The sequence below is a fragment of the Tursiops truncatus genome, chromosome 12, assembly GCF_011762595.2.
Source record: "Tursiops truncatus isolate mTurTru1 chromosome 12, mTurTru1.mat.Y, whole genome shotgun sequence".
In the NCBI taxonomy this organism is placed as follows: Eukaryota; Metazoa; Chordata; class Mammalia; order Artiodactyla; family Delphinidae; genus Tursiops; species Tursiops truncatus.
The window spans coordinates 63,008,259-63,025,862 of record NC_047045.1 but is presented as its reverse complement, the minus strand read 5'-3'; the positions used below and the strand labels follow the sequence as shown (position 1 = coordinate 63,025,862).

The window sequence follows — 17,604 nt, the reverse complement described above, 5'->3', positions numbered from 1 at the left end:
TTTAAGCAATGCTCTATAGTCTAGAGAAAGAAAAATGAATAAGAGAGTAAATGACTGATTCAGGAATGGGAGCCCAGAGGCAGCAGAGGCTAAGGCATCAAAAATTTGAGAAGCTCTTACTGCAAGGGCAGCTCATGCAGTGCAGGGGGCAGTAGACACAGGGTTACACCAAGATCCTAGGGAGCTGGGCCTGGGGAAGGTTTTATGGCTGGGGGAAAACAATCATTTGTTATACAGTTTTAAGCTAAAAATTACACAATCATGAAAGCAACAAAGAGGAAACAACAGAGACTAATGCCTGAGGACACTGGGTGCTTCTGGCACGTGTTCTTTTCAACTCTAAAGCTAGTCTGCGACAGATGCAGAAAATATCACCTCAGATTAAAGGTGAACAGGACACATATATCCTAACTACCAGTAATGCTAGCCATCTTCAAAATCTGATTTTCCAACCTCATACTGAGAATTTTAAAATATTTTATCCACGGTCAACCTGTAAACGTGATATCTAAGATTGTGGAATAGGGATTTGAATCAAAACATAAGCTGAATTTTTAAATGATACCCTAATATTTTTGCTGTTGTTTCTTTATTATTTTATTTTAATTGAGATAGAACTGCCATATTTTATCAGTTCCAGGTATACAGCATAATGATTCTATGTGTGTGTGTGTATACACACACACACACACACACACACACACGCACATATTGCTAATATTTTTTTTGCGGTACGCGGGCCTCTCACCGCTGCGGCCCCTCCCACTGCGGAGCACAGGCTCCGGACGCGCAGGCTCAGCAGCCATGGCTCACGGGCCCAGCCGCTCCGCGGCACGTGGGATGCTCCCAGACCGGGGCACGAACCCGTGTCCCCTGAATCGGCAGACGGACTCTCAACCAGTGCGCCACCAGGGAAGCCCTGTAGGTGTGTTTTTTAATGTATATTTGACTTTACTGATGTTTTAGTAAAAAATATTAGCAGGGCTTCCCTGGTTGAGAGTGGCTGGCCCGTGAGCCATGGCCGCTGAGCCTGCGCGTCCGGAGCCTGTGCTCCACAACCGGAGAGGCCACAACGTACCACAAAAAAAACAAAACAAAAAAACCCCAAAAAACTACACCTACAGAACTAGTTTAAATCAGAACCAAATCTAAGCATCTTCCACTGAAACAAAATGAAAAGGAGAGTACTTATCTTTGGGAAGGAGAAAGGGGTATAAGATTTGGGAGGAAACATGAGTGGGCTTCTTGGGATGCTGGTAGTGTGTTCCATACTTAACCTAAATGGTAGTTACTCAGGTATAGTTACTTCTTGATAACTTAACTGAGTTGCACACTTAAAATATGTGCCTTTTCCAATATGGGTGTTACACTTCAAATAAAAATTCCTAAAAAAGGGCTGAAAAGAAACAAGTTAATATGGTATAATTGAGATTGCTTCTAGAGTGGCAAAACCATAGGTAATCTTTTTTCTTTCTTCTAAACATAATTTTCCAATTTCATCATGGGGAAAAAAGATAAATTTATTAAACACATAGATGAGATGTCTTGGAATGAACTAATAATGCCTACTTTAAAGGGGATTTAAAAGAGAAATAACTATATTCCAAAAGGAATGTGTAATGATATATAAACCTGTACCCAGCTTATAAATACTAAACTAAATATCCATGAACATTCAAAAGAGCAGAGTTGATACTGCAGAGCACAAAGTCAGGGATTCTAAAAATACATTAATACAGAAAATCCCAATTATACAAATGGACATATTACAGGTCTAGAATCATAAGCCTAAAAACAGAAAAAAAGGTTTCCAATGTAGAGATAATGATAAGAAAGAAAAGAGAAAATGCCAGATCAGAGGGAAAAAATTCAAAGAAAATTTTTCTGAAGTGAAAGATGATTTCAGCCTGGTTAACAAGAGGGCACAGAGTATTTCTCAGCAATTACCCTTAAAGAATGACCCCAGACACTTATTTGTCAAGTTTTAAACCTTTAAAGACAAGATCTTACACTCTGTCAAAAAGAAAGAAGGTTATAATACAAGAATGTCTTTGGATCTCATTTTTCAGATCTCTAAGAATAGAGAAGCTAAAAAGAAAAATATAAAATTATAAATACAAGAAAAATCTCTTTTAAGACAGGGAATATATTAAGACATGGGAGCCCAAAAGTAACATCAGCAAAGTCTCACAGCTGTTAAGATCACCACAGAGGTGACACATTTTTGAAAGCAGATGGAAAGGTACTTTCTAAGAGGTGAGAGAAAGATACTTTCTAAGAGAATAAGCTATGAACAAAGAGTGAAATTAAATTAACATGCAACAAGTAAACTTGAATACATATTTGTGAGAATAAAGAATAAATATTATATGTCAAAAATAACTTAAACTATCAACTATACCAACAAAAGATTAATGTGGTAGATTTTAAATGGCTACAAATTCTTTGCAGCTTCTCCCAACAAGACGTGGAGTCTCTCTGTCACTCTCTGAATCTGAGCTGGCCTTGTAACTTGCTTTGCCACAGAAGGAATGCCGTGTGACTTCAAAGTCTAGTCCTGAAGACACCTTGCAGCTTTTGCTCTCGTCCTCCTGGAAAGCTACAATGCTAGGTGAAGAAACCTGAACTTATCTAGAGACACATGGATCAGAAGACAACCAGCGCTACACCTACACATCTATGTGAGGCCATCTTAGACCACCCAGTCCTGGTTAAGCCACCAGATGACCAGAGCCACATGAGACACCAAGAGAGGAACTGCTTGGCTGAGCTCAGCCCAAATTGTTGACTCACAGAACTGTGAGCAAAGAAAATTGTTGTTTAAGCCAATAAGTTGTGGGGGAGTTTGTTATATAGAAATAGATAACTGAGATAAAATAAGTGAGAAAAAAATAGGGAGATGCACTAAGAACTTGATTCTTACTTCCCCTAGAAAGGAGTTTAATGCTACTTGGTAAAACTATACATTAATAATAAAAATAAATGTTTGGGTTAAAATGTGTTAATGTTAGATATGTTTTTTTAAAAAAACATACTGGTTGGGATCATGATCTTAGTTTGAAAGGAAAGTTTAAAGTCCAAGACACAGTATAAATAAAATGGAGAAGAACAGGATAAACTAATCACTGAAAATGTTATATAGAAAGTAACCAAATCCTAGAACTTGGAGTCAGAAAACCTCTTCTTCAAACCCTAAATCTGATAGGTCACTAAATCTTGACCTAGTCTTCTCAAAGTCCCTCACATATCTATCACTTTTAATGTCTTTTAATTTCGGTGTTTAGACCATTTACATTTAATATAATTGTTGAAATGGTTGGATTCAAAGGTTTCCACATATAAGATCATGTTATCTGAGAACAGATATAATTTTACTTCTTTCTTTCCAATTTAGACGCCTTTTATTTCTTTTCCTTGACTAATTGCTCTGGCTAGGACTTCCAATATTATGTTGAATAGAACTGGTAGAAGTGAACATCCTTGTCTTATCCCTGATCTTAAAGAAAACGCTTTCAGTCTTTCACCAATGAGTATGATGTTGGCTAAGTGTCATTTTTCTATGTGGCTTTTATTATGTTGAAGTAATTGATTTTTAAAATAATCATTTCCACCATTGGCTTATTAATGATAGCTCTTTTTAAAAAATTTCTTAGAGGGCTTCCCTGGTGGTGCAGTGGTTCAGAGTCCACCTGCCGATGCAGGGGACATGGGTTCACGCACCAGTCCGGGAAGATCCCACATGCCACGGAGCGGCTGGGCCCATGAGCCATGGCCCCTGAGTCTGCGCATCTGGAGCCTGTGCTCCGCAACGGGAGAGGCCACAACAGTGAGAGGCCCGCGTACCACAAAAAAAAAAAAAAAAATTCTTAGAGGTTACCATAGGGCTTACAATATACATCTTGAATTTATCACAATCTACCTTCAAATCGTATTATAGCACTTCACATGTAGTAATGCCTTTACAATAGTATACTTCTAACTCCTGCCTCTCTTCCCTTGTTCTATTATTGTCCTACATTTTACTTTTGCATATATTAAAAACCTTACAATATATTGTACACAAATGTATTGAATACAATACTACTTTTGCTTTAGGCAGTTAATTATTTTTCAGAGTGATAAAATTAACTTAAACAGTGACTTGTATATTTACTTCATTTTTGCCATTTCCAGAGGTTTTTTCTTCTCTCTCCTTCTTTCCCTCCCTTCCTTCCCTTCCTTTCTTCTTCTTCCTTTTCTCTCCTTCCTCCCCTCCCTTCCCTCCTCCCTTCCTTCCTCCCTCCCTCCCTTCCTCCTTTCCTTCCTTCCTTCCTTCCTTCCTTCCTTCCTTCCTCCCTCCCTCCCTCCTTTTCTCTCTTTCCATAGTTTCATGTTTTGGTCTGGGCTTATTTCTTTGCACAGAATTTCCTTTAACATTTCTTACAGCAGAGATGTGCTCTCAGCTTTCCTTTGTCTGAAAATTTCCTTATTTTCTCTTTATATTCAAAGATTTCACTGGGTATATTTCACTGGGTATAGCATTATGGGTTCACAGTTTTTTCATTCAGTACTTTAAAAAGACATTTCATCATCTTCTGGTCTATATGATTTATGACAAGAAGTCTGTTGTAATTCTTATCTTTAGTCTTCTGGATATGTTTCTTTTTTCCTCTGTCTGCCTTTAAAATTTTCTCCTTATCTTTGTTTTTTAGCAGTTTGAATATGGGTATGCCTTGATGTTTTGATTCTTTGTTTAAATCCTGCTTGGGTTTCTCTGGACTTCTTGGATCTGTGGTTTGACAACTTCTACTATTTTGGAAATTTTTCTTTTTCTTGGCCATGACATGCAGCTTGCGGGATCTTCCCCAACCAGGGATTGAACCTGGGTCACAGTAGTGAAATCACTGAGTCCTAACCACTGGACCGCCAGGGAATTCCCTGGAAAATTTTCTTTAAATACTTCTTCCCTATTCTCTCCTTCCTTCTGGACTCCAATCTGACATTGTCCCATAGTTCCTGGATGTTCTATTCTCTTTTACTTCCCTCATTCTTGTTTTCTCCTATTGTTTCAGCTTGGGTAGTTTCTAGTGACCTATCTCTAAATTTACTGATGAGTATATTGAAGGACTGTATCCCTTGTACTGTACTTTTAAATTTTTTCCTATTTTCATTTGACTCTTTCTTATATTTTCATCTCTCTGCTGAAATCCCTCATTTGTTCACACATGTTGTTCACTTTTTCCATTATATCCCTTTTGTATAGCAGCTGTGTCTTCTTCCTGTGCTTTGTCACAGGTAAAATAGTCCTAGTGTCCCATCTCTCCTTAGAGGAAGGGGTCAGTCTCTCTTCGGATTTCAGGCTTCTTTTTTCCCTGCCACCTCAGCTCTCTGATGGGTTCACAAAGTTCTGATTTTATAGTTTATCTGCCTTTTTTCTTATTTTTACAGTGAAAAGATTTTCATCTTTTTACATCTTAGGAAAAATCAGAACTTCTTCCATTCTATCTCTCTTTTTTTAAACAGCTTCACCAAGGTATTGGGCTGGCCAAAAAGTTCATTCAGGTATTTCAGAAACATCTTATGGAAAAACCCAAATGAACTTTTTGGCCAACCCAATATAAATTAAATACCATAAAATTCACCCATTTTAAGTGTACAATTCAATGATTTTTAGTATCATTACATAGCTGTATAACTATTACCACAATCCAGTTTTAGAACATTTCCATCACTCCCTAAAGACCCTTTGTGTTCATCTGCAGATAATTCCCATTCTTAGCTCCTTCCCCAAGTAACCACTAATCTCCTTTCTATCTTTATAGATTTGCATTTTCTGGACATTTTATATAAACAAAATTATACAATATGTAGTCTTTTGTATCTGGCTTCTTTCACTTAGCATAATACTTTGGAGATTCATCCATGTTGTAGCATTGGTATACCACATTTTGTTTATTCATTCACCAAGTTGATGGACATTTGGATTACTTCTACTTTCTGGCTACGAACATTCACATACAAGTCTTTATGTGGACATATATTTTCATTTCTTTTGAGTATATATCTAAGAGTGTAATTGCTGAGGTGTATGGTAAATTTACATTTAACTTTTTAAGAAACTGTCAAACTTTTCCAAAGTGATGGCAACATTTTATATTCCCACCAGCAGCATGTGTGATTTTCTCCTCCTTGAACTACTATTTTCTTTGAACTTCAAAGATACCATACTTTTATAGTTTTTCTTCTACCTCACTAGTCATTCCTTCTCAATCCCCTTTGCTGGAATTCTCTTCTTTCAGGCTTCTAGTTTTTTCTGAGCCTCTTCTTCCACATATTCTCTCCAGATAATTTCACTCTGCCCCCAAACTTTTGAAGCCATTTATATGCTAAAAATTCCCATATTTGTGTCTCTAGCCCTAAACTCTTCCCTGAGGTGGACAGCCTCTATCAAACTGCCTATCTCCATTTGAATGTCTAACAGAAGACATCTGAAACACAACTCTTGATTGTTCCTATTTGAAGTTCCTTCCTCTTCCCCTATCTCACCTTGTTTTCCAGATCCAAATCCAAATTGGTTCTTCTGTTTTGCTCATAGCCTATTTCCAATCCAGCAGCAAATCCTACAATCACTATCTCCAAACTATTAAGTTGAACCACACGAAACATCCAGCAATTTATTCTGAATCTTTCCATCTCTACATCTCTTAGATTTTAAGTCACCATTGTCTTTTCCCTGATTACTCCAAGATACTCCAATATGACCTCCCCGCTTCCAATCATACCTATGGTCTATTTTTCCACAACAGCCAGAATGATCTTTAAAAACACAAATTACTGGACAGCCACGTGCAAAAGAATGCAACTGGACCACTATCTTACACCATACACAAAAATTAACTCTAGGACTTCCCTGGTGGTACAGTGGTTAAGAATCCGCCTGCCAATGCAGGGTACTCGGGTTCGATCTCTGGTCAGGGAAGATTCCACATGCCACGGAGCAACTAAGCCCGTGCGCCACAACTATTGAGCTTGTACTCTAGAGCCCACGGGTCACAACTACTGAGCCCATGTGGCACAACTACTGAAGCCTGCATGCTCTAGGGTCTGCGTGCCGCAATACTGAAGCCTGTGCGCCTAGAGCCGTGCTCTGCAACAAGAGAAGCCACTGCAAAGAGAAGCCCATGCACCGCAACAAAGTGCAGCCCCCGTTCACCACAACTGGAGAAAGCCCGGCCACAGCAACGAAGACCCAATGCAGCCAAATAATAATTATAAGCGTTAGTGAGGATGTGGAGAAAAGGGAACCTTTATACACTGTTGGTGGGAATGCAAATTGGTGTAGCCACTATGGAAAAAAATATTGGAGATTCCTCAGAAAATTGAAAATAGAACTACTATATGATCCAGTAATTACACTTCGACGTACTTATCTGAAGAAAGTGAAAACACTAATTCGACATTTGGCTGTCTCCAAGACCTGGGTGAGGAACTGCCATGTGTCACGGAGGCACATGTGTTGCCTCAGGCCACAGTCTGGGGATCATAGAGATGGGTTAATAGAAATATACGAGAAGGAAGATATCTATTTAGGGTCATTTTTTGGGTATTGCCATATTTCAATAGGTACGTTACAACTTTTTTAAACTGGGCTAGCAAACAGGTATAATTATTTTATTAAAAAATCATCTATAATAAATGTTTTTCTCAGAAAAAGAACTAGTACATTTAAAGCACATTGTATACACATTAAAGATAATGCCATTTCACCCCTCACTATTTCAATTTGTTCTCTTCTTAGATGCTGTTAAGTCATTTTCAAACAATTATTCTAATGTTAATGAGAATATTCTAATGTCTAATGAAAACATTTTAAACTCAGAATTGTCTTGAACTCCTAAAATAAAAAGAAACCCATGGGCTTCCCTGGTGGCGCAGTGGTTGAGAATCTGCCTGCCAATGCAGGGGACACGGGTTCGAGCCCTGGTCTGGGAAGATCCCACATGCCGCGGAGCAACTAGCCCCATGAGCCACAATTACTGAGCCTGCGCGTCTGGAGCCTGTGCTCCGCAACAAGAGAGGTCGCGATAGTGAGAGGGCCGCGCACCGCGATGAGGAGTGGCCCCCACTTGCCACAACTAGAGAAAGCCCACACACAGAAACGAAGACCCAACACAGCAAAAATAAATAAATAAATTAAAAAAAAAAAGAAACCCATGTATTCACTTAAACTTAAGAATACAGTATTGAGAAATGTAATTTGCTTTTTGTCTAACTTCTAAAATTTATCATAAATGCGTAACTTCTTAGTCATATTGTAGAATTTTCACGTATTACTTTGTTCCATTGATATGTTGTTTTCACATAGTCTGTATTATAAAGCATCTTATCACTCAACATAGTCCAGTGTTTCTGACCTGAGTTTACAATTTTCAAAACTGAAACTGCTTTTTTAAAAAACTTGAAGAATATTTAAAATCTAAAATATTGACTCTGAAGTTCTCAAGAGAAAAAAAGGGCGGAAATATGAACTTTAGTAATTAAAACAGTTGCCACTCTCCTCTACTTTGTTCTTCACGTAAAGCCTCTCTTCCAACGTGGGGTGTGGAGATGAGGGTGACAGTCCTGACAGGGAAATGACCTGCTCATCATCTCAAATGCTTAGCAGGACAGCTGAATCCAGGGCCACACACTCTTGACTCCCACCAACCTCTGGGGACAATCCTTCCTCATTCCATTCTTCTCTTGTTACCCATTGGAAGAGGTCTACAATGTTAAGCACAATACTTTTGGGGAAGTTTCCTTTTCCTCTCAGACAAGTCAATCTCTCAAAAGGAGAGAGGTATGCCAAGTTTCTGGATACCTCTTCTTCCCTAGTATTTCAAATGCTCAAGTTTATACAGCAAAAAAGATCAGGTTTACTAAGTAAATGTACTTTGCCCTGCCCTAAAGGCAAGACTCTTGTTCATAAAAGCAACACATGCCACACGTAGAGCTATTTGTAAACTGTATGGGTAGAAAAAACATGCGGAGATTGATCCATTACCTGAGTAGGACTCTGAAGACTTAAATCTAAACCACAAGTAAATTCTGTATGATGTTCCACTGTTTCAAGAAGAGGGTCAGGTTTTGAAAAGTTCCAGAATCTGTGAACATAAAGAAAAAGAAATAATTTAAATATTAAAACTACAAAAAATTTTATCTAAGAAAAAATAGATATTTAACATAGCAGATTTCATCAAAACAGGTTCAATCAATACATAAATGCAGAGCCCCACTACTAATGTACATTTAAAAATCTAATAAGGAAAAAAATGTGCTCTTTTCTACTGTATATAAAAAGACAAAAACCAAATGGAATTATTACTCAATCTACCCTTGCAAAAGTTTATTATATTCCCATTAGCATACTCTGTAGGATGGAAGCTTAACACATTTAGTTTGTTTTTTTATATAGTACAAGGACATTTGAGATGAGAGACACTAGAGTTTTTTAGCAATTTCTAAAAGCATTCATGGCTATAAAATAAGGATATTGGATTACATGAACTCTAACATTTTGTGTTTTTAAATACTACTTCATTTCTCAACAACTGACATGAAAAGACTGCAGGTTTAATTTACATTTCAACAGCAATTCAAAGTCTTTAAAAAGAATCTGTTCTCTTATGAAAATCTCTGCAATTCTGAAACTACCTTTTTTCTAAGGCACGACCTTTCTTATAGAGTCCACGTCAATGTAATTTCTAGCATAAAGAAAAACTGAAATATGTTTTCCCGGGCCAGTATTAAGTATTCTATTTATCCTCTATAGACTGGGAGTGGTAATAGTTATCATAATATATCTCTGATTTCTACTGTACGGAGAAGAATTTGGCCCTATTTTCAATGCACAAAATAGTACTTTATGTCTAAAGCTTTATTTGCTCATCATCTTTATTATTTGACTCTAAACACACCACAAAAATGGCATATTCAGAATCATAGAGTCATATCCAATTCAGCTTCCCTAATGATCTACGACATGGAACACACTGAAGGTTTAGCAGATCTCTTTGAAAGAGAGTAAATACACAGAACCAACAGTCAGTTTGTTTAACCTGGTGGTATTATTTCCCTAATAAATACAGAGTCGGTCTCATTAAGTTTGAAAAGGATTGTTGCTATGGATAATCCACTGTTGGGTACCAGAGAGACAATGAATAAATAGCTCATTTATCAGATTACTGAAATCTACACAATATTTAAAGAGAGTGATTTTACTTTTGAAAATTTTCCTGTCCAAACAAATGAGGGAACAGGCTGCAGTCTCTCTCAGAAATCATAATAGTGGTCTCCACTGTCTATGCATATTTGTTCCTTTGGGTCTAGAGACAGAAATTGTACTGAAATCTAATGTTCCAGATTTTGAATAACCAAAAGTAAATATGTAATTGTGTAATTTCATTCCTGAAACATGGTTATTCACTGATTTGCATTATTTGAAACAATAATCAAATGATTTTGTATATACCCACTTTGTTCCAAAAAATATTCAAAATGGTTTTAAAATATGCATTTAATATGGCAAAAATATATAATTTAAATGAAAAGTAAGGATAGTAAAGTAAATTCAAACCTGCAATGAGACTGGTAAACAAAAATATATTCACGAAGTTGTATATACTTGACAGGGAGGACCTTGAGACGCTAAGCTTTCCATCAGCCAAAGAAGAAAGGGAGACACGATCAGGCCCTGAATTCATAGTGTCTACATCCAAATTGCTCTTGGAAATCTCAGAAGGGAATTCATCCTTGGGAGTTCACAGAGAAGAAACCCTATGCTTAGGTAATGAAGAGCATCCTCAACATCTCTTAAGGAACCACAGAGATGTTGTTTCACGGGCTGTTACTCATGAGTCAATGGCATCACCCCAAAGGGTAGTTTAGCAGTCCCTTCTATGGGAAAGTCAATTTAATCCAGGTATCAGCTCTCTGACTTCATTTGGGATTTAGATTTTATTTCAGTAGAATGGGTTACTCTTTAGACAAACCATAAAGATTGGTTTCTTTTAGAATTTTTTAGGGATAATAAAAAGCAACAAGGATTCATTTATACTCTCCTGACAAGTTCCTAGAAAACAGTTTTTATTGGTATTTTAAGCCAGTTAAAGGATAAGGCTACACTGAGGACAGGAGAGGTGGGCCTTATGAAAATTAGGTTACCTAATAAGGACACATGTGTGAAACCATCCAACTTTAGCTTGAATAAGTGTGATAGGGAAAGTCACACATGCAGGAGGGCTGAAATTCTACTCAAAAAGTCAATTTGAATTTGTGCTAATACATAACTTGATGGGCAGTCACAGCCCCACCCAGTTCCACAGCACAGATTCATACCACCCTAATTTTAACATAGGAAAAACTATCAAGTATTTATCTGCATTTTGCAAAAAAAAACTCATCAAACAAAACGCATGCTAAAACTCTAAGGTTAGTATTTGGTGAAGGGAGGGCTAGTCTAGTGAATGCCATAAAAGTGCCATTGGTTATGATACCACTTCATAGCTCTGATAGAAACCATGTAATATACAAAGTGTACATTATGCTGCAAAGATGATGGGAGGTTCATTCCCAGCAGAATAGCTGACTAGGTGCCTAGACCAACACTCTTACTGAAAAAAACCAAAATCCTACATAATACAGAAAAACAAACACCACAAAAACTTCACAAAAGCATCAGTGAGGAACACTCAGGTAAAAACTATGGAAACACTGAAACCCAGAGGAGGACGTGGAACTGGAAACCAGCTTTTGCCTTAGAGGGTGTGTGAAATAGGTAGAACCTGAGCTTCAATTTTCTTAACCTCAAAGGGAGGAGCCAGGAAAACCAGAAAAAGCAATATTAATATGAATAATTTTCAGTAAATTAAAATGTCTTATCAAAAAATATCAAGTTGAATACAGTAAATTGCATAAGCTAAATACGCTGAGAAAACCAAAAGCTGAGCACTATGACTATAAACTGTAACTTGTTTTTTCATCATAAATGGCCTTTTCAATAAATAACAAAAGAAATGTATGTCTTTCCTTCCTCATTCCCACCCTCCAAGGGCAACCACTGTTAACAGTTTGACATGTACACTGCCAGAATTTTTTTATCTATCTCCGTTCAAGTGCCAACAGGAAGGGGTGAACTGTAAGGAGGAGGCGAGCTTTTCTCCAGGTTTTCTCACGACTGCAATTAAGGGAGTGGGCAAGGTCTCTCCGTGCAATCTTCCCCTGGACTCCAGGGCCCCAAAAGTTCTATATATCCGAGAGCCTTCATGCACCTATCACACAAGTAAAATGGGCTCCTTTTAATATGGGAGAAGTCAGGCTACATATATCATTAAGTGGTCAAACAAGGCACATTACTTTTAAGTGAAATGTTTGTTTTGGTCCAGCACATATACTGCTTGGTGCCTTTTTGTCTCTTTGCTGATGAAATCACTGACTATTTAAGCTCTCTCATGGGAAGTAAATATACTGGACAGGCCTCCAATGATTAAAAATATTACAGAACTGTAGGGACATTTTTCATTTAAATTGGAGATGGAAAGAGAAAAATTCATCACAGTACAATGTCTTGGTTGAGTTCCTTTTTGCCTTCTGAATGCACAATTCTTGAACAAAGCAAGCATGTAGCACTGCGTCAAATAAAACACCAAAATTATTTCAAAAATTAAGCTGAAATTACTTTTTACTTGATTAAAATGTAATTTGAAGTCTCTATACCAATGCTTTTGAAATTAAGCCTACAGGTGAATTCAACAGAGGGCTTAAAATATTTTTCAAAGTTCTTCCTTTTTCTTTCCTGTTTTCAACTTGAGTTAGTTATTAACTCTTTGTGAGTCTTTCCTAACTACAAGAAAAAGATGGGGAAATGTTTTGGCAACTTTTCAATGCCTTGCATGTACATTAATTTAAGTTAGTTATTAATTAGTAATCAGATAGTAGTTGTGAGGTTTTTGTTTTCACACTGCTCATAATTTAATTTTTTAGGGACCAGAAGGCATTTTAGGTCCTTTATTAGTAACTCATAGTCATCTAGTGCTTTTGAAATTTTAAGCAAATTGCACCATTGTAATTCCCTCTGTTTGCACTATTTGGGTCCAGCACTCTCTAGAGTGATGAGCAAAAATGTAACAACTTCTTTTCTCATTATTTAATTACTTATTCATTCAACAATTTATAAGCCCTAGAACGTGTGAGGTATAAGCACCAGAAGCAAGAGAGACCTGGCCTCAGCCCTTCCACAGCTCACAGTCCAGTGGGGTAGACTGACACTTTTTTTTTAATCACAAAAACACAAATGTAATTGCAATTGACAAATGCCCCAAAAGACAATGCAGAGGGATGTAAGAATGAACTCCCAAGGAAGTGACACTGAGCTGAAATCTGAAGGTTGAGGAGTTAGCCAGGTGGAAAGCAGAGAAAGCAGCTTGGATTTAAGGCGGTAACAGTGAAGATTAAGAAAGGTTCCTGGATTGGAGATAAATTTAGGCAGAAGAATTAACAGGACAGAAGAAATCAAGAATGATTCCCATGTTTCTGTCTTCTATCATAATACTTACAATGCTTCCATGCATTTATTTATTTATAGATCTATTTTCCTCTAATGGGCACCAAGCTCCTTGAATTCAAGGACAGTACCCTATTTGTATCTCTTACATGTATAAAAGTATCTGTCTGACACATGGACACCCAAAGAATATTTCATGAAAGGATGAATAAAAAAATTAAGTGAGGATATTAAGGACAAGATAGATAACTAAGGCCAACCTCACAAATAAGGTAACTTTTAAATCACCTTTTGATGTGGTTCCCAAATGATGGACCAAAAACTCCTTATACCAGACATTCAGTAAATACACATGCCCCAGCCTTGCTGAGGAATTTTTTCCTGGAAATTCCAGTTGACTGGGTCTGAAAGGAATCCAGAAAGCTTTTCACAGGAAATGTTGATGCTCAACCAGCTAGGTTTGGGAATCACCATCCAAAGCAGTACTTCTCAAACTTAAATTATTTCAAGATACAGATCTGATAAATTCCCATGAGAAACAGTAGTGATTTCAGGCAGAAGGTGAGGCCACTAGGGCAGTGGTTCTCAACCTTGACTATACTGGAATCAACCGAGAAACTTTAAAAAAATACTGACCTGTGAGCACTATTCCTAGAAATCCTGATTTAATTGGCCTGGGGTACTTTGGGAGGTGCAAACATTCTCCAGGTGATTGTAATGTGCAGCCCAGGTTGAGAGTCTGACCTCCGTGGGGCACATTACCCATTAACTGGGAATCACTGATCTAGACCAGTGGCTCTCAAACTTAAGTTTGCATTAGAGTCACCTGGAGGGCTTGTTAAAACCAGATTCAGAAGTTCTGGAGTGTGGCTTGAGAATCTGCTTCCGAAACAAGTTCCCAGGTGAAGCTGATATTGCTGGTCTTAAGCCCACACTTTGAGAATCACTGATCACTGGTGGTAACAAATTACTGGGAAGAATTTATTAATAACCTGTTAGTGTATTAACAGCTGTTAGTTCCAGCTTACCAATATAAAGAACAAAGATGATCCAAAACTGACTCCTTCACTTTACCCAATCCATCCTCAGCAACAAAGACTGACACAGTTTACACAGTGCTTTCTCATTCTCTTGTACTGCTTTTGATCAGCACAAAAACTTTTCAAGGTAGATATACAGGGTATAATTATTCTCACTTCAGAGATGAGGAGAATATGGTCAAAGAAATTAAGCAATTCATGGTGACATAGCTAATTAACGGCAGCCCCAAGGCACGAGACACTAGTGGCTTCAAGTCCAGTACATTCTACTGAAAGATGCTCCCATTCCCTTTTTCTCTAGGCCTGGGCCATGCCAGGGAATCTGGCATATAGCTGGGAAGGATCTGGGACTCTTCAGGTGGTTTTGATTAACGTCCTGAAAATTCAAATGAACTGGACCAAGTCAGGCTTCCCCCAAACTCCTCAAACTCCATAGAAAATTTCATAAACCAAAGCCCACACCAAGACTCCATTAGCCTGCCAATTTACATTCAAAACCAATACCCCAAGGAATTCATGAATTAGAATAAATCTGCATTTCCCATGGCAAGAAGCATAGGAATTTTCCTTTCTCCCTTCTAATATTTTTGTATGTGCACTTACTGCATCCTCTCATCTACCTTGCTGTCCCTTCCTAACCTGGGTATCAGTTGAGAACTGATCAGCTCTTTTTGTAACCTCAGAGATTCCCATCCTTTTGAAGTCACAAGCCCCTGAGTAGAACACATGAAATCATGGCCTTATTATTTTATCATCTGTATCACTTTTGGAGGGGATTAAACAAATAGAAATTGTAGACTATCGAAACAATTTTTTAAAGAGGTAAACTTTCATTAATTAATTCAAAAATGCTTATTGAGTGCTAATGCTCATTTAAATGATTAGACTGGAGAGTTATTTGTGGTTTTTTTTGTTTTTGGAACCGGTAATAACAAAAATAAAGTTTAAAACAGAAAAATATTAATTGCCTGCTAAATGAAGAATATATGATTACTTTTGAAGAATTACTTAACAATTTTCACAGATGACTTTTAGAACACTGAATTACAGACATCCGGAAACCATACCATATTTACAAACTTTCAGGGTTAAATATGATAAAATTCTAGACTTAAGCTTCTTTATCTAAATGAATTAATAATAATATTTCAATTAAGATTTTAATTAGATCAGTATTTTAGATGGGCTGACTCTACTTCATCACAATAAACATTAAGCCCAGGAACCATACACCACAAGGCCTAGAGTACTTTGACAAATTAAAGAAAACCATTAAAGGAAGGCTCGTTCTGAAAGTATTTATGGCTGCGATCCATAGGGATGCAGATGACTTTCTGAAGAATGCCACACCTCAACAAGAGGAGATAAAGGAAAAAAGAAAAACTCACACTGGGTTTGTTTACTGCTTACTGGTACAAATTGAAGAACCATGAAATAATTTCGCAGTAAAGTTCCAAACAAATATCTGACTAAAAAAGAAACTAAAAAAGAAATGGTAAGAACGCTATCTACTCATGAAGTAGTTATCAGTATCTCAGGGATAAGAATAGTCTATGTACATCTCAACTGTACCTGGTGCCAACATGTGAGTACCTGGAGCAGAAGAGCATTTCACAGAAGTACAGACGATAACGTGATTAACACGATCAGATGAGGCTGCAGTGGAACCTCACTCCACACCTCAGTGCTGAAGAACATTAAACTCACAGCAGCCGCCTGCCTGTGCTCTGGTCATTGATTAGCTCTATAACCATGAAATACTTAGTGTCTTCACCTCAGCAGCTAAGCATTTGTGAATAAACCCACTCGGGTTTATCAGGCCGGGAAATGTCTGCACAGATTACAAGGATCTCCTTTGTTGAACAACTCTCTCCTCAGAGGAGGATGGATACAGTGAAGGGGGTGAGGGGAAGAAGACAAACGTGAATAAGGGTGGGACAGAGAAAAACAGAGACAGAGCAGACCAAGTAATTCTGTTTCTTTTCCAGTGATTGGACATGAAAGCTTAAGGGAAAAAAAGAGGAATGATGAAGCAGGCATTTGGAGTAAAGCAGTTTCAGTAGTTTCCTTAGGTTCTGCTACACTCCTAGCCTTGGACTCTGAGGGATCCCATATTTTGAGAAATATTCCCCTTTTCTATTGAAGCTAGTTCAAGATGGTTACTGTTTTACACACACATGCGCGCACACACACACACACACGATCTAATAGTGAAGAAAGAAAAGGGACGATGCTGAATTTTGTTTAAGATGAAAACAGATTAATAATTGTTTTTTATTCTCCATATAGTTCATTCTATTAGGTCAAATCTCTAAGAATTCAGTTTTAGAACATTTAGTATTCCCACATTCTACACTGGGGTTTCAGGACAGCCCTCAAGGGTGAATTATTTATCCCTGAGTTCTCAGGGGACAGAGTAAATGACTAACAGCTGACAGGTAGTACCCCACTGATCTAAATAAAGAGACTGACTATGCATGCAAGTCACTAAGAGAGGAAAACACTGAGGGTCCCTGCTCTATAACTTTTTTCTTAAAAACCATAATTGCACAGATTAGAGTCCATTACTTCTACAAGGTTCATGACAAAGAGCAGTTCACCTCAGAGGCAATCACTTTCAATTCGTTTAACTGTTTCTTCTGATATTTTAGTCCATATTTTCTAAATAATACACACACAGAATTCACTGATTATTTTCATTTTCAGATTTTATCTTCTGACTTCCTGCTATGGAAGATGAGGCAAAGCAACACTTACATTAGATGTTGTACAAATACATACAACAAAATCTACTCAGTTGCCTTTCGACACTGCACAACAGACTTTTAAAATTATAATGCAAATTAACTGACAAAATCCATAAAATTTCTGTTGGAACTAATCAGCACAATTCAGAGTTCAAAGCGGTGACTTCTACTGCATTAAGCTAAGGCTTAACATTCCTCACTCCTTTATTTATTTATTTATTTATTTATTTATTTATTTATTTATTTATTTATTTATTTTTACAGTTTCCCAGAGTGGCCTTTTTTAAACATCTTTATT

General features: G+C 37.4%; 1 protein-coding gene across 1 annotated transcript in view; it reads right to left on the bottom strand.

Annotated features, from left to right (window-relative positions):
- The window catches only part of PEX7 (peroxisomal biogenesis factor 7), an 86,088-nt gene that overhangs the window by 20,029 nt on the left and 48,455 nt on the right, over window positions 1-17,604 (bottom strand). Inside the window, exon 9 of the mRNA XM_019951788.3 lies at window positions 9,023-9,122. Within this exon, the coding sequence (XP_019807347.2) occupies window positions 9,023-9,122 (100 nt within the window). The remainder of the gene's footprint in view (window positions 1-9,022; window positions 9,123-17,604) is intronic.